The 18,709-nt window shown below is 34.9% G+C and overlaps 1 protein-coding gene and 1 long non-coding RNA gene across 2 annotated transcripts; both read right to left on the bottom strand.

The window, feature by feature from the left end:
- Nucleotides 1-1,203: 1,203 nt before the first annotated feature.
- On the bottom strand, nucleotides 1,204-3,018 carry LOC132115173 (uncharacterized). Its single transcript, XR_009425431.1, has 3 exons — nucleotides 2,795-3,018; nucleotides 2,444-2,595; nucleotides 1,204-1,365 (listed from the first exon to the last, which is right to left on the bottom strand). It is a non-coding gene; the product is annotated as an uncharacterized LOC132115173 (long non-coding RNA).
- Nucleotides 3,019-16,102: 13,084 nt separating this feature from the next.
- On the bottom strand, nucleotides 16,103-17,821 carry LOC132115174 (transcription factor 15-like). Its single transcript, XM_059523570.1, has 2 exons — nucleotides 17,088-17,821; nucleotides 16,103-16,454 (listed from the first exon to the last, which is right to left on the bottom strand). Exons 1-2 carry the CDS (start codon nucleotides 17,577-17,579, stop codon nucleotides 16,389-16,391), a joined length of 558 nt encoding a protein of 185 aa, XP_059379553.1. The 5' UTR covers nucleotides 17,580-17,821; the 3' UTR covers nucleotides 16,103-16,388.
- Between the last annotated feature and the right edge of the window lie 888 nt (nucleotides 17,822-18,709).

Below are 18,709 nucleotides of genomic sequence, written 5' to 3' on the forward strand. Positions count from 1 at the left end.
ATGAATTAAGTTGTGCATATGCATAAAATGTATTAGTAGCCTAAATGTTGAAATTAGCACAACAGGGAAAGTGTTACAATTTCATATAAATAGATGTCCATCTATACAAATATGCCATAGCATTTAAATATTTCAAAGGGTGAATTAAGGGTAATCGGGATATGCAATCAAATGAGACGGAATACCTGTACATTATTTAATTTTTCACCTGAGGAGTGAACAAAAAAAACAAAAACAGGAGGCAGCCTCAAACAGGAAGTTGATCGTGAAATGCATGAACCATGGAAAATGACTTAAGCTTTTGATAGTTTTCATGATTAAGGTCCTAAATTTGTTATAGCTACTACGTATATACAAACTTTCTAAGGGAAACATATATTGCACTACTTCTACTATATATATATATATATATATATATATATATATCCCTTAAAGATCTTATAAATGCCAGGATCTACTACTACTCATGTTATCTTTACTAACATTCATTTAAGACACAAATGACTGTGTTTACAAGTATGGTCACAAAGATGGGCATTTTGGCGCACAGCTATGTGTATTTGAGCGTCTGGCTGAAACCATCTTAATGTGTGCACCATGCTACCAAAATGAATCTGCTCCATACTTAATGTCCATGAACCGTTTAAAATGATAAATGATAAGCTTACATCATTACACGGATAACATATTTACTACCAAGTTATCTCCCAACCATTGAGTGAATAGAGCTTGTTCAAACACTAAAAGCAATAGGCCTATACATCCATCAAGTTAATAATCAAACTAACCTAAAATCTTGATTGTTGAATATTTATCCATAGGTTAAAATATGATCTATATTCATTATTCATAAATAAATCTTAATCTATTATACATTAGAGCATATTTATAACCCTTAAGATCCATAAAATACATGCATTTGCTATAGACAGTAAATACATACAATTCTAAAGTATGAGAGAAAAAAAATGTACAAACAAACAAAATGCAACAGTGTGCAGCTGTGGCACAGGCCTTATAAACTGCAACCCTCCATGACTCTCCTCTCCCTCAACAGCTATAGAACCGCCCCTATTACAGCCTGTCCCTCTTCCCCTAGGAATAAACCTTCCATAAAAAAGTTTTTTCTGAATAGCAAAACCACACAGAAATAAAATGGATGGTATCAAAACAACCTAATGGTGCGAACAACCTTGTAAATGGTAACAGGATTGGACTGTTTTAACTTGGCTAATGGATGCGTAAAACTAAAATGACCCCATCAGTTTTTTGTGACTTTCAGGCTTTCCAGCTTGACCTTCCAGTCTTGCTTCCCCTTACTTCCTGTTTTCTTCTTAGTGTTCTAAAAATGACTCGATCACACACCTGTGAAAGGAAATTTTATATCAGCCAGGCTTCAAAAGCACTGAAACACACGTAAACAAAAAAAAATACAGTTCTCCCACATTCTCCTAGCAATCAGCGTATGGTTTGTCATTTCAGTCATCTCTGAAATCTAAAAGGATTGTTGGTCTTTATTGCAAAACAGTCATGTGGTAAATAACTGTAAAAGCTGAAGTGCACACACAGCCGCAACATTGTGTTTTCTACAACACCATCACAGGATTCTGCAGAAAAAAAAGATTTCCTGTGAAAGATACACGGCAAAATCTTTGTTCGGGGGGGCATGTGTAATTGAGGGGGTCTGTTTGAAGCTTATGAGCCTCACCATCTCGGTTTCCTGTTATGAAACTTTCTGGAGAAGCTCAATGCAAAAACAGGTAAAATATGTTAACTGTCAGTCTGTAAGGTGCGTGTTTAAATATGCAGTATAAGCATTTTACAGGACCACCGCTTTTTAATTGAGAATCGGGCCAGAAACACTTTGAAGGGTCGTGGCATAACCATAAAATGCCTAAAATATCTAGATTGTAGTTTTGTCAACTTTTAGGAGGAGACTACCATAACTAGATGGACTCAAAACAGACATGAAATGTGTCTCGTTTTGAAGACTGCAGCCTCTGGTGGTCACATTTGTTGGCCAAATTTCAGAAAAGTAACCATTTCATTGCAAAGAAAGAAATTTCATATATTTCATATAATTTTATAACCGTTACTTTTATTCCTCCAGTCTTCAGTGTCACATGATCCTTCAGAATCAGAATATGTTCTAATAAGTTGCTCAAGAAACATTTCTTATTATAATCAATGTTGAAAACAGTTGTTCTGGTTAATAACTTTGGGGAAAATGTAATACTTTTTTCAGGATTCTCTGATAAATAATAATAAGAACAGCATTTATTTGAAATAGAAATGTTTTATGAATGTCTTTACTGTCACTTATAATAAGTAATGAAAAAAATCTTTTTTTTTAAACTTAATTGCCCCAAATTTTTGAACAGCAATTTAAAAAGGTCTGAATATCAAGTGGCCAAGCAGTAATTGGGACTGATATTATACTCACCCCCACAGTTATAATGCAAAGAATGACTTTGGACAAGCTGATAAGACAAAAGCCAATGACAGCCCAGGGAACAGTTAATTCTACTACAGCAGGACAGGATCCAGCAGGGATCGTGGTCTTGATGGGATAAACTGTGCTCACATTTACACATTCTGTAAATTAAGAAAACCATTATTTGTTTAATGGGATACTTAGTTTTCTGAGATCATGCATGTAATGAAAAATATAATTAGAGGTTTAATTATAGGCATGCACTTTAAGATGCTAGAGTAAAGTTTTGATGACACCAACATAAAGAATATCAATATCAAACAGATTTTATGGAGAACAAACTAGAATGCTCTAAATTACCTGAGATATTTAATCTAATTGATGAATGATCATTTCGACGTCCAACCTCAGCAGCCAGGTAGCATTTGTATTCTCCAGAGTCTGAAGACTGCACATTATGTAACACCAGGGTCTCATCATTTCCCAGAGAAAAAGATGTTAAGTTATTATAGTATGTATATTCTTGTTTTTTCTTCTTGATGATAGGAAAACTCTAGAAAAGAAAGACATGGATTAGTTAGGGGATTTTGTTGTGATGTTTTCTGGTTGGACAGACAGACCAGGTCAATTGACAAATGGTATGCCTGAGGTGCAGAGGATTCTACTCAAAGGTAATGCTTTGTTTGCTGGCTAACCAACACTATGCACGCAGCTTTCTTTCTTTTTTTTTTTTTTTTTTTTACTTTCAAAATCCTTTACACAAAGGAAATAAAACTGTTAAACTGCACAAGCATTGCAATAACATCATTTAAGTCAATCAGTTAAAACAAAGGTAACTCACCTCTGTTTTATACCACATGATGTAACGGTAAATTTTGGTTCGGTCAGTAGCTTTACAAGGAAGTCTGATGGTATCATTACAGTTACCCATAATAAAGTCTTCTGATGTCCCACAGTGCAATGCTGCTATTGCAAACAATAGCAATTCTGCAAAGAGAAACACATAATGAAAAGTAAACATTAAACTAAATGTGCATATAACATATATAAAATCTCTTTAAATAATAATTCTATGTATTTAAATAATAATTCAAATGAAAAAAAATGCCCTGTTTGAAAAGTATTGGGGTGATAAAATGGCTCCCTATAACGTGGCATTCAGCGTTTACATATTTTTAAATGTTCTCTGTCAAAGCAATGCTGTTTATCATTCAGTCTAGGCTGAAACCAGCACTACTTTCATGTGCCTCATATCATAGCACGAATTAAGTTTTTTTTTTTTTTTTTTAACTGGCACAATCTTGCAAATGTGTTTAACGGACCCCTTTGACTTCCATAGTATATTACACTTTGTGGAGGTTAATGTGGAAGTATATATATATTACAAATGTATATAATGATAGATGTTTTATAAGAGCATCTTAATGACAAACTACCACACTGTTTTACATATAAAGATACAGTATTTTTTTAGTACCAAAATTGACCAGAAATTGATTTTCCATTTCTAGCCTACAATATGTAGCCTAGTGTACAATGCTTATTTATTTTGAAGGTGACGAAGGAAGCAGCAGTAGCACTAGTGCTGCTAGTGCTCCTGCTGTTGAACAAGAGAGGGTGGACAGTTCAGCTTTTGAGTCAGAGCAGGAAACCTTCAAGTAAAGTTTAATCTATAAGCAAAACTAAACATGCTGGCTATACTCTTAGAAAAATATGTGCTTTTATGATTTATAAGGTCATCAGTAGTAGGACTGTGATCATTGGGACATACAATTGATGGCTGCTTATTTCATATTGCAGAGAAACTCAATGTGCAGAGTGAGAGAGAGGGGGATTAGGGAAAGATGATAGAGACAGTGAATGCCTTGATACTTCTTGATACTTCTTTTGATTATTTTGCCCATCCACAGTCTAAGGATTTTGATTTATTTTTTAAGTATAACCCAATTCAAACAACTGAAAGAGCCAAAGAGTTTAGCAGTCTGGTGGACACATGAATTGGGTGGTGACTGCAGCAACAGAGGTGGCCTGGGGTGGAGTCAAATTCCTGGCCTGATTTACTGTCCCAGTACGCCACTGCTGGTGACTAACATTATTCAAGTGAAGAAAAAACTCATACAAGTTTGGAGCAACTTGTTAGTGAACTATCCCTTTAATATTACTATAATGTTTTGTTGCAGTCTGTGTTGAAAGCTGAGTGCATTCTTCCTTACCGATACAACAAGGATGTTGTAGGCATCTCATTTTGTAGACTACATGATTCTAATTTTCAGTTGTTGTCCCAGCACATGTTAAAAACTTTTAAGGATTTACTTATGTTATATTTTCAACCTTACTCTATTTCTAAGTTTATACCACTGACCTAATACAACTCATTTACATTTTTAAACAGTCAATAGGAACAACATGGAAACCAAAAAATGCATAGGCTGGAGTCAAATGAGGTATGAATATAAAAAATTACCTACAACATGTTTTAAGGTACAGTGCATAGATCAAACAAGAAAAACATATTTAGTGTTCTAGTCATTTAGAGAATATATATATATATATATATATATATATATATATATATATATATATATATATATATATATATTTATTAAGTATAGTTGTATATATAATATTTAAAAGTTAAAACCTTTAAATTACCATGAAACAACATTCACAGACCCGAAAGCTTGTACAAAATAATGATAGATTTGAAGAAAAAGAGTGGGTCCTAAACTCTATCCTCAAACTCATTTCTCTATTTAACAGAACAGAGAAATTACGAAAAGAGAAGACTAAAGTGAATGAAACAGTTTTCACTTGTGTGTTTCTATTTCAGCCATTTATTAGGTGTCAGACTAAATGAAACATACAGGAAGCACTCACACGAACACATTTCAGTGAACCTAATGCTTGAATTAAATTAGAATATCAGAATTGTTTATTTTAAAGTATTTTTAAAGTAGCCTAGTTAAGTCTGAAAGAAGAAAGTTTGACCATTAGGCTTCGATGAGTTAAAAGTCAAAAGTTAACATAGTCTGATATTTTGTTGTTGTTAATAAAGTCTTATATTTTCTTACCTGAAATCTTCAGATTTCCCATTCTGAGTTCTTTACAGCAGTTAAATCACAGCCATCAGTGATTACGGTTAACAGCTGTTTATTATCTCTATTAAGCTACATCGGAATTTAAGCCATCAGTCTAACACGTGTTTCACTGTACCACGCACGTCTCAACTCCGCCCTCTGCTGTGAGTGACAGGATGATAAACAGAAGCTACAACATATGAGAAATGACTTCCATCAATCTTTTATTATATAGTTTTAAAGTCAAACATTGACTTCCATGCTATTGACTGTTCCCTGGAGCATAATAGGATGGATATTTTAAATATATGACAGAATCATAAAAAGGTAGCCTATGGTATATCGAGAGATAGAGAGAGAGAGAGAGAGAGAGCGAGAGAGAGAGAGAGAGAGAGAGAGAGAGAGAAAAGAAAAGCTCTAATTTGCCTATGTGAGATATTTTTGGTCTAGAGTTTCAGAGCAAAAGTTTTTTGTGATGAATTATATTATTATTACAAAAATAATAACTTAAGTCAAATAAATAATACATTAGATTAAAAACAAGTTGTCATTAATTAATTTGTTAATTGCAACGTCATTCTAGTTATCATTCTAGTTATAAAGTTATCTGAATTGTACAACAACATTTCTAACAATATTAAATAATAAAACATACACAAATAAATACAAGAACATAAATATCTACACACATAAATATGCATATGCATAGATATTTTTAATATCTAAAAGCTGATTTTCTCTCCTTGATTCACTTTGCATATTCAATTTCTTTTTTATTTGACTTCACATAAAATTTTATCATTCTGTTCTGTTCATAATGCTTAATTTTCTATAATAAAACACTTTTATTTAAATAAAAGTTGAATATAATATGAAAATTCATATTAAAAATATATGCAAGAAATGCATTATACCTTCTCTCTACTAATGTTTTGGACCCCTGCACATCCTTTTAACGTTACCACAGTAAACCACTGTTTAAACCTGCACAACAATTGACAGAAAATTAAAAGAGACTATCAAATGCAGGAAAACTGCTTCCTTGATATTCATAAATAGCTATGTTTGCACTATTGCTCAAGTAATATAGGCAGATTTGGCATGTTTGACAAGTCTAATTTCTGTTAAATATAATGTGATATAAAGGAAATACTGACAACAGCTGCACACAAAAGAGCAAAGTGGAAAAAATGAGTGTTTATCAGAGTTAATGTTTTCACCGTTTACTGTAATAGGTGACTGGAAAAAGCAACTCACTCAGTGGTGTGCTTTTTTACTGAGACTGCACTTGTGGTTTATGAAAACAGAACAGTCATCATTATGTTGAACAAATGTTATCAGTGGTCTTTTAAAAGTATTATTTAAACACATTTGCAATGTAAGTTATTATTATAATTATTTTATCATAAAGATTGACATGAAGCAGCCACCTGCTCCTGTTGTGGAACTTCTCCTGTTTGTCTCTCACTCACTTTGCCTTGCTCTTTTGAAGTCTTTGTTTTCTTTTGAGTCCCAGTCACAAATGGCTGAATCAGAGCCATAAAGCTGCTCTTCCACGGCAGTAAATGTGGCGTCTGTGAAAGTGGTTGACGGTGGACTTGCTTTTCCTCAGTCCGGAACTCACCCCTCAACCGCAGAGATCCTCTTGCCCGTAATTGACCGTATGACATGCTCTCCTCCTTCCTGTTGTTCTTCATGGTGGGGATCCCCTACTTTTTTTCCATTTTCTTCCCTCCTTCTCTCCCTCTCCTTTTTTGTCCCAGTGTTTGTTCATGTCTTACTTGCTGACAGGATAGTGAAGGATCAGGATATTAATAGGAGGCTGTATGAATAGGAAGAGGAAGACACAGCTAAAAGGTTGTGATTAGGCCATCTGGATTAAACAATGCCTGGGCGACTTCAGGACGGACACAATAAATGAGAGGACAGCAGGGGGAAGTGAGAAAGTAGGAGAGACTCTGCTTCATGCAGAAAACCATGCATACTCGAATCTATACAGAGATTCTAGTTTGTAGCTCTGCATTTATAAACCCAATGTTTTAGCATCTGTTTGTTGAATGTTGTACAAAACTACAGAGACTAGTTACCATACTGCATACTGTATGCACACAATGAATAGTGACAAACACATCACAAATCATATGTGTCCATGAGCAGTTATAATCAAGATTTAGAGAGTTTTGAGCAACATTCTTTGTCTGTCGAAGTTGCATATACATAGTCACAAGAACATCAAAGTCTTTCATTCTACTAATTTAGCAATAATGTGAAGACGCCTGCATTCCCAGAATGCACTGCATCATGAATACATTTACTATTTTTTTGTTTTATTTTGCTGTTTCTGTTGTTGTTTTTGTTAGCACTTTTGTAACTTGTTTTTTAGTGCTTAAAGTTTTTCTTTTTACGTAAAATTATGGCAACTCATAACATTTTTCACCACACAGAATGGAAAACACCCTGTCCCCTTTGATCAATTACAAAAAGTTATAATTTTATTACAGTAATGTACATTATTGCCATATATAATGTAGGTTACAAATTACAATTACATTTATGAGTCCATCATGATTAGCATATTCTTTGGATATTGTATAGTACAAGAAATATATAGTATAGTACAGAACATTTTCTTGTTTTAACTGATCTTACTGTGGAAATTTGAAAAGTAATAAAATAAATACTGTTTTACAAGATACTGTTTTTGATGAATTTGGCATCTGGATACCAGTGAGATTTGAGTAGACTTTAAAAATAAAATAAAAAATAATTGTCACAGTGTCGGTACTCTAAGGTAGAAAAGCAAAAAGGTACTTCTTAATATCTTATTTACCCCTAAATGGTGCATAACACTGCCTTAATATAAGTATTTTAAAGGTATATATTAGTACCTTTCGAAAGGGTACCATTAGTGACAATTTTGTATCTTTTTTTCTAAGAGATATGTCTTTGTACATGTAAATGTATGGAAAGACAGAAGAGACTGAATGAGATAAACAAGAATTAATTAAAGTCCCTCTAAAGGCAATATTTAATATGTGTTCTGAGTTTGTCACACCACAGAAGAAAAATGTAGCCTGTTATTAACCACTCAAATTTGAATGATGAAAAAATCTACCAAGTAAATAAAATAAGTTATCAAAATCTTGAAAAAATGGGCCGTGTCCTCTGTTCTCAAACGCTGGGGGCGTGTCCGCTTTTTGTGCTGGAACATCGCCTACTTGCGGGAAAGCTGCCACCTCTTAACTGTCAAATACCACTTCAGCCTGAATGGATGCTCCTAGTGTGAATGTGCTCTAGTGTTAGAGGAGGGGCCATGGCTCGGGGGCTCCAGTGCATCATCGAACCCCCTTTTTAGCCCCACCCACAAAATCCTGAACACAAAATTGTTATAAAATTGTTTAACGATCTAATTCCACTATTCAGTACTACTAAACTCCAAAAACCTCAAATGTATTAGTAGCCTACCCACTATTGTTTAGTTTACAACTGTTTGCGGGTTTCTTTAAAATGTTTTGGTAGTCATGGAGATATTGGCTTATATTATTCATTTTGTCTTTCCAGTCATCGATGTGCATATGCATCTTTTAGGGTATGTGTTTTGTGCAGTCGGCAGTAGGTCCCTGAGGTTATTAGCAGACACAGCTGTTTGTGTGTGTGTGTGTGTGTGTGTGTGTGTGTGTGTGTGTGTGTGTGTGTGTGTGTGTGTGAAGGCATGTTTCTGTCAGTGAGCTTGTTCAGAACACTCTTTCTGGCATCTGATTGAGGATTTCCTCTAGATGATCGTTACCTCTGCACACACACACACACACACACACACATAGAGGAACGCCCCAAATGTTCCATCAATACACAGCAGACTCTCAAAGCTTGCACTGCTGGGAGATTTTCCCATGTGAAAACACAGAACAAAAATGCACTCATATACACTGAGACACACACACACACACACACACACAAACACCAATGACATAATAAACATAATGATAATACTGTATATATTTCTATTCAGTTTGACAGTAACAAATTCCTTTATCAGATATATATTATGTGAATGAGGAATACAAAATAATTGTGGATTTTTCTATTGATTGATTTTGAATTGCATGACTATGATTTTGAATAAATAGATTTTGCTGATATATGCACATGTTGAAAGTCTTAAAGACATAAAGTTTCATGACATTATTCTGGCATTGATACCATCACCCTGGACTTGATACCTGATACCTCACCCTGGTGTGTGTGTGTGTGTGTGTGTGTGTGTCTGTGTGTGTGCTCTGCTGTGTTTTGGCTGAGAGCTGCATCCACTGACCCAGTTTGTTATGGTCCTTATTAAAAATACTTTGATGATGCTTGATGATGGTGATGATAATAATTATGATGACCTGTCTCCCTCTGCACGCCTCCTGCTGTGTGGGTGTCTTATTGTTTGATTGTTTTCATTCGGAAGTATCGCTAGCACGATACCGAAACTGACCCCTCACCCAAGTCAATTAATGTCTGGGAGGGTCACATCTTCTGCTTGACGGCATTCCACGCTTGATAACTGTGGAGCGTTTGCATTGTCCAGCAATTCCCAATTCAGGGAATTCCGTTTCCAGACTCCTGAACACTGAACAAAAACAATAATGTATGTGTGAATGAGAGACTGGGAATGTGAGGCAGCAAGCGTGCGTATTAGTGATGCTTCCCCCTTCCTTCTCTTCTCTTAATTGAACAGAAAACATAAATTAACAGAAACAGTTTGAAATAGTAACTTATACATAAGATGAAACCAGTGATGGATATAAACATACATATATGAGAAAAGAAAAAGAAAAAAGACTTTAAAAAAGAAAAAGAAAAAAGATTTTAAAAATAAAAGTGGCACTGAGAGAGAGAGAGAGAGAGAGAGAGAGAGAGAGAGAGAGAGAGAGAGAGAAAGAAAGAGAAAGAGAGAGAGGGGCCAAGTTTAAGTCAGTAACATAAAATGCATGGTGACTGAATTGCCTATATATATATGTGTGGGCATGTTTTTGTGACATATCAGGACACAACTCTGTATAATGACATGGGTATGACACAGGTATTACAAGGAGAGGGTTACTAATGAGGACATAATCCATGTGCCCATTTTTCAAAACTACAGAATGAGTTTTTTTTTTTTTTTGAGAAAGTAAAGTTGCACAAAGTTTCTTGTGAGGGTTAGGGTTAGGTATAGGGTTGGTTTAGGGCCATAGAATATACAGTTTGTACAGTATAAAAACCATTATGACTATGGGATGTACCCACTTTTCACAAAAACAAATGTGTGTGTGTGTGTGTGTGTGTGTGTGTGTGTGTGTGTGTGTGTATGTCAATTTTGTTAAAAAAATTATTTTTGTCCAACTCTATTAAATTATTATAAAGTAGATTAAAATGCAGCTACTATAAAAAATAATAATAATTGAGACACAAACTTTTGTGTAATTCAAAATATTTTTTATATGTTTAAAAAAAGTTTTTAAAATATTTAAACAGGTTGTAAATAAGGGAAAGGACAAGTAAACCTTTGGAATCTTACATCTTTTTATTTTTATTCATCGAACAAAGATAAGCAGTGAAGCATTTAAAATTGTATTAATATCTGAAAACCTTTGACCACAAAATTAGTGCCAGTTGTTTTTTTGTTTTTTATAAACAAAACATATTAGAGTATGTTGAAAAAAATGTCATGCTTAATGCAATGTGCTATGTGCCTTTTCTTTGTAATTGTTTGTGAAATTTACCAGCAATTTCAAAGTGCACATTATATAGTTGTTGTTTTTTCAGTGTACTGTATGGTAAATCAAATTTTTTATGAAAACTTACAAAAAATAATGTAATGAACTATTATCGAAATATTTATGATTTTTTTTTATCTTGAAATGCATTGTTTAAAACTGTCTGCTAAAGTTTAGTTTCATGATACAGTGGTACAAAGCTACATGTTTAACTTTTCTATCTATTATCATCTCAAAAAAATCTTTGTTGTGCAAATAATATATCAAAAGTATATTTCATAAATATATTTACCTGACTTTACACTGTATGAAATTTCCTCATAGCTTGTGTGTGGTTCTTTATTTCTCTGGACTTTAATCCATTTATAGGTTTTCTAAAGTAATTAAATATTTTACACTCCGGGTCCCAAAGTAGAATTCATTAGAGACACATAATGTTTTTATTTCAATATTAATATAATTTCCAAGGAGTTCTCTTTGCAGGCCGGATACAGTCCTGTCAGTGAATTATGGTGTCTGGGAATCATCCATCTGCTGAGCTGATGGAGCTGAACAGCAGAGAGGGCTGTGTGTGTGTGTGTGTGTGTGTGTGTGTGCGTGTGTGTGTGCGTGTGTGTGTGCGTTTGTGTGTGTGTGTGAGGCACGGTGAGACAGTCACAGTGGGGTCGGACATGCATGTTTTGCTTTCCTGTGTGCCCATGACAACTTCCTACAGACCAAAACCTTGGGGAGCCATCTCACATCGGACATATGAGCCAGAAATGCACACACCGGAAAAAGGCAGTTCTTGTCTATTCATAAATGGCAATGAAGTTTCCATGTACACACAAGCACCAGGGAGCCATCCTCAGGTCTTCCACGACCATTTACTGACCTGCTCTAAGTCTTTCAATACGTGTGTGTATAAGTGTGTGTGTGTGTGTGTGTGTGCGTGTGTGTGTGTGTGTGTGTGTGTGTGTGTGTGTGTGTGTGTGTGTGTGTGTGTGTGTGTGTGTGTGTGTGTGTGTGTGTGTGCCTTGATCCATATGTAGACCTAACCAAACTCAGAGGAGGGAGTTTCCTTCTGGGACAAGTGTCACTAGGCAACCACTTAGTCATGAGTATACGAGTGTCAAGGTTTGGGGTCTTAGAGGAAAGACGTTGTTGGATTTTGTTATGAAATGCTTCTAAAAAGCCAAGTGAAAGTCCCAAAGAGACCAAATCAAATCCGATTTATGAAGTTCCAAATATCATAGTTAAGCCTATAAAATCTGCTGTGAAATGATGAAATCACAGATTAGACTGCAGTATAGACGGCTGGGAAACATCAATCACAATTTAAACACTGTGGATCAGCATCATATGATAGGAATTCAAACAAAACCAGCTGCAAAAACACTGAAGTACCATCACTGCACACTGCTGAATCAATTCATTAAAACTTATACAGTGAGGTTCACTTGTGAAAATGTGTCTCTAATTTAATATAGATACTTCCTTTACAAATTAGACGTTCATAATTTATTAGTATGGGGTTAAATGTCACATTTTAATTCCAGTTAATGTTTCTCAGGGATTATTTTAAAGGGGAGGGGATGATTTATAAGTAAAACAATAATGAAACAGCCAAAAAATAAATTTATTTAAAAAATAATTTAAAACACACGTGATATCGTGTCTCCCCAAAAATAAGAGAAATTGCGCAATCGGACATGAAACCTTTACAGTGTGTGGTTAAAAAAAATCAGATTTCATTACATAAATTAACTAAAAATGTTTTAGGTTTTAGAATACTTTCTTATATATATTATAATAATATATAATTAGATCTCAATATGTGAAATCCCAATCATTAATACCATTACTTTCGCAGATAAATTTGGGGCTTTGATTAGACTACATAATAAATATTTGAACATTATATATTCAGGAAACCTTTTATGAATTATTATATTTTATAATACAGCTATTTTTCATTAGTTCAACCATCATTTTTTTCTCAGATAAACCTGGGCTGCGATTAGACTAAATAATATATAATTCATCATTATATATTCAGATAACTTTTTAGATTATTTTTTATATTATAATATATATATAATATCTAACATATTTCAATGTATTAAATCTCAGTCATTAATTAAATTATCATAATTTCTCAGATAAGTCTGAGACTGACCCCTAGCAGCCATAATTTTCAGAGCAGAGCCTAAATCTATTCTTGGTTGTTGAAGAGACCAATACAAAAAACACAATCATGCACTCTTTCATATGAGAATCATTCTGTTTAACTCTGGTGGAATGAATGTCTCTGTCTCCGGTCTGATCGCTTCATGTGGGATGAAACAACTAGTTTAGTTTAGTTTGGTTTAGTTTAGTTTAGATTATTAGTTTATTTGACAGAGACCGTGCACAGTTCAAGCCCTGTACCAGAGTTAGCTGTACAGCTAATTTACATCTGTGGTCCCTGGAAGATATATATATATATATATAAAGAACAATATAGACAATGTAGACAATACTATCAAAACAGAAAAAAAAAAAAAACATGTGACAAACATTACTCACAAATAAACCAAAACACAGATATAGAGACACATTCCATGGATTAATGATCACATAATTGATTCACCTTTAGCCAAGTTTTTAAGGATGTTTTAAAACTGTGAAAGCTTTCACAATCTCTAATATAAGGTGGAATTAAGTTCAGAAAAAGAAAAAGCTGATTGTCCAAATTGTGTCTTTCTAAACTGGGTGTAACAGTCACCTCTTACAGAAGCCCTGGTGACCCTTACATTTTCTCTGCAAAAGGACACACATTGCTTGAGTGGGGGTGGTGCAAGATCATGGATCAATTTATACATCAGGCACATTTTTTATGATGGTGCAATGGTGATAGTTTCTTGTTTTTTTTCAAGAACTTTCACAGCTTGTTTGTAAAGGGTACATAAAGGTTTTAGCGTGGTCCGACCCACCTGGGACCAGCTTTTCAAACAGTAAGATAATTGTGAAAAAAACATTGAATGCAAAAACAGTTTAGCTGCGGCTATTGGTAACTGGTGTCTTATATGTCTAAAATTAGCAAAATTAGCTCTGACACAATTGGAGATCTTTTTAATGTGTTTTTTAAAAATTAGAATCAATAATTATGCCAAGATACATGAAATGATCAACAATATGTATCACCTCTCCCATAATACAGATATCGGGTTGATGTTGTGTAACATTCCTCTTGATAGAGAAATACATGCCCACTGTTTCGCTTACATTAAGAGTAAGACAATTGAGAGTTAACCAGTCTGATACTTTGGTTAACACTGCAGTACGTTTTGCTGCAGCTTGTTCACTAGTTTTCGCATGGGTGTAGATAACTGTATCATCAGCGTACAATTGGATGTGAACTTCTGGGCAAATCAATGGCAGGTCATTAATATATAAACTAAATAAAATTGGTCCTAAAATGGATCAATGAGGGACTCCAGTAGTGCAGTTAGCAAAGGAGGAGCATCTATCATTAATCCTGGTGCACTGCTTTCTAGAATCTAAATAAGACTCCATCAATGTCAGAGCATTGGGAGAGAAAATAATCTTTGACAGTTTAGATAACAGAACATTATAATTCACTGTATCAAACGCCTTCTTAAGATCGAGGAAAATATCCCCAACAACCCCTCCATTGTCAAGGCTGGATTTTATTTGCTCAATAAGATAACAAATAGCTGTTTCTGTGGCATGGTGTTTCCTGAATCCAAACTGCATAGGGTGTAGTGGAAAATGTCCTTGATTTAAATAGTCTAGCAACTTTAAAACCAAAGAAGAGAGATCAGACACATCTATTAGGGTTTTACTTTCCCAACCAATTTTTTTTTTTTTTTTATTAACTACATAAAGTTCACAGAATATATCGGGATATTGACAATTTTACGGATCCATTTTTGACTCCAATTTTAAAACACCCACTCAGCTTGTATGTACAGTAACCTATGACCTTTATCCAAGCATCCGAGAGCTTGGATGCTTAATCTTTGCCCAGACCTTCGACCCTGCTTTCTCTTTATCAAATGCACCTCTTACTCTTTCTCTTGCTCTATACTACCCCACCCCACCTTCCAAGCTGACCTCGGTGGTGATTTATGCAGCTCACAGATGCACAGCTGCGGCAGGTCCCCATGCTGACCGAAGGGTAGTATTTACCGTAACTAATACATCCCAGATTTCAAAAACACATGGAGACAGATGTGTATAAAAGAATAAAAAATCAATGGAAAGCATTTAGATTCTGTTCTTCAAAGAAATTACTAACCAACTTAACAATTATGTAAATAGATCATCAGTTAAGTTTTATAAGAATATGAATTGATGTTTACTTTTATTTGAATTATTGATTTGAAGCTCTGCCTAAATCCCCTAAGCTCTGAACTGTTCTTCCAGGCTATTGGTTGTATTTTCCAGGCCATGTTTGGATTTTTAGTCCTCAAGGAAAGGGATACAAACCCAGAAGAGCACCATGTCTATAAGAGCAATTTGGGCCGTTTCAAAAAAGGACAACGTTTAAAATTAGTTTTTAAATAAAGTAATATGAAATTAAATTAGGAAAATTGCTACATTATTTCTTTCACATTACAGAAGCTAAATCATGCACAACTAAGCTATATATAAACGTTAAACGTCCAACCAAGAACTAAATTTTGTCTCATCATCATCATTCAGTTTTTCTATAGCTAATATAAATATGAAAACTTTTGGTTAACAGATTTGTTGAAGAAACAGAATTAAACATTTTAAAGAATTTTTTTTTTTTACTAAAACATCCACAAAAGTGCTTTTTTTTAATTTGCCATCCATGCATAACTGACAGAGGACATTTGAAATTTGAAAAATATATATTTTATTTCACCATGGCTTTCACAATGTATGTATAGAATGTATCAATTCTCTTTAATTAAAAAGAAAACGAAAACGAAAAAATATATATCTCATGCACTGCATTTTAAATGTTTATATCTCTATACAAAGCACACAGAGAAAAAGTACGAAAACTCAGAATCAACTCTTGATTGAATGGCGAGTCTTCGGAAAATCTCCGTCGCGAGGAGTCTTGCTCACCTCTCGCGCTCCCTGAGTTGCGGTTTCATTTCACGCGCTGTGTTGCTGCTGCTACCGGCGTGTCACGCGCAATGAAGTGATTCCCCGCATACGGACGCAGTCAGTCCCGTCCTTTATCTGCGAAAGCACAGACAGACAAAATAAAAGGTTATTAATTTCATGTAGCTATTACAAATATATGACCTGTATTTTAATTTATTTAGGCTATGTATTTTATTATGTATTTATTGTTGCTTTATTCGACATTTTAGTCATGCCTTCTGAATGTTGGCAAACAATTTACTCGCCTACAGTTTACGCTTTGATAAAGACTATTGACAGGGAAAGAGTAAACTATTTGAGGAAATTAATATAGTTAGGAAATGTAACACTTTTTAATTATCGTCTGGCACAAAAAGAGGTGTCCAAATACATTTTTCAGTCGCCTATTAGAGGGGATCAAATATTAAAGTTAAAAAAGGCTTTCACTGAATATTTTATGGGCATAATTACCACTAATAGCCTAACATAAGGGCTTCTATTATCTTTGTAACGTAAATGTGTTTTCTCATGTGTGATTTATTCTCAAAATTGCTCTCTTTATCTGTCCGTATTAGCGACATCCAGGGTCCTTCACACTTTATGAGGTGCGTGGATCTGCATCCTGTCCATTTGCCATTTGTAAACGATAACTATTTTAAAGATAAGTGTTAATTATTAGGCTACTATTTTATATCATTCTCACGTGTCCATCCATTTGAATTCTCTTACCCCTTTCCTCTGGCTGCTGAGGCAGAAAGTACATATGGTGCGCGGCTGCTTTCCTCCGCTGTCCCCCTGCGCGCTATAAACCGCGCTCACGCACGGCTGCACGTCCTCTCCTCCGTGACCGTCCCCGATCAGGAGCACATTGGCCAGATGTGAAATGTAACTGGAGGCTAAGCGCAGAGTCTCAATCTTTGACAACTTTCTGTCCACCGGCTCGGTGGGAATAAGAGTCCGTAACGCCGTGAAAGCAGTGTTGACACTCTGTGTCCTGTCGCGTTCCCGCGCGTTCGCTACGTTCCGTTGCTTTACTATAACCACACTGCTCACCGTTGAGTTGCGCGACATCCGCCGCCGCTTCTCCGCACTGGGACAGCAGCCGTAGCTCTGCTCCGAGCTGCCGTCGCTCTCGCTGCGGTTTTCATCATCCTCAGACATCATAGCAACATCCGAGTACGCTAGATGAGTCGCCATGGGCCGCAGCATGGCAAATGCCATCACTAAAAATGATTTGGCCTCCGATCTGAGTGAGAAGAGCTCGATGCAATCGAAGAGGGAAGTATCCAAAGTATCCAAAAGGAAACGATGGCTTGTTGTCAAGCACTAGCCACGCAAACACTGCATCGCCAAACCCTGATGTGTGTTTCTCTGATGTCTTTCAGAAGTTGATCAATCTCATCACATGTTAAATATCCTCTTGATGTGCGTCCTTGTAGTCATTCCATGCGCGCGCAGCTAAAGCAGGAGTAGCGCGCGGGGTCTTATAGGATCAGGGAGGAGCAGTCACTGATATGCAAATAACCAAAGCTACAGTCTCATAGACTATTTAAATCATATTTGAGCACAAAATACCTATTTTTAATACTTGATAGTTTTGCTAACAAATGGCAATACATTCATGGATAAAATAAAGCATTAAGAACAAACAGAAAAAAATAAAGTAGCATTTATATGAAAGTACCAAAACGTATGTTTTTGGATAGCTATAGGCCTACCATGCATGGCTGTGCTATTCTTAAAGCATGCATTCTCAGAAAAAAAGGGTGCAAAAGCTGTCTCTGTTTCGCATCTTTTTAAAGGGTCCATATAAGGCACACATTAGTTCCTAAAATCTTTGCACCCAAAGGTTACAAAAAAGGTACCTTAAATACAGTGAGATGAGCGTCAGTTCAATACTATGATATTGCCTTCTGTACCATCACTGTACGGTATTGCCACAGTAATGTAAGGCTAAGGGTGTTTTATGTTTTATAGATTTATAATTTCTAATATTTATCTAATATTTATAATTTATTATAAAGTCTTATATTATTGATTTCATTAAATTAGTTTATTATTCCTGGTGTTACATTATTGTTTTTGATATTGCAGTTGTTGTTTTTTTGTTCAAGATTTCCCTTTCCGTTTTCAATAATTTAAAAACATATAATTCGATTTTTATTTTGGCATCTTTTGTCTCTGTCAGATGTACTGTAAAAATAAACCCACTAAAATTAAAAACGTCCATTTAAATTTAGCAGGCTATTATTATTATGCAATGTGGAAACGAAGAAAATGTGACTTTTTAAATAAAAGAGCTCGTATATGACCCTTCGCTGGAAAAACAGAAGCTGCACCTGCGAGTAACT

This window comes from Carassius carassius, chromosome 34, assembly GCF_963082965.1.
Source record: "Carassius carassius chromosome 34, fCarCar2.1, whole genome shotgun sequence".
Lineage (NCBI taxonomy): Eukaryota > Metazoa > Chordata > Actinopteri > Cypriniformes > Cyprinidae > Carassius > Carassius carassius.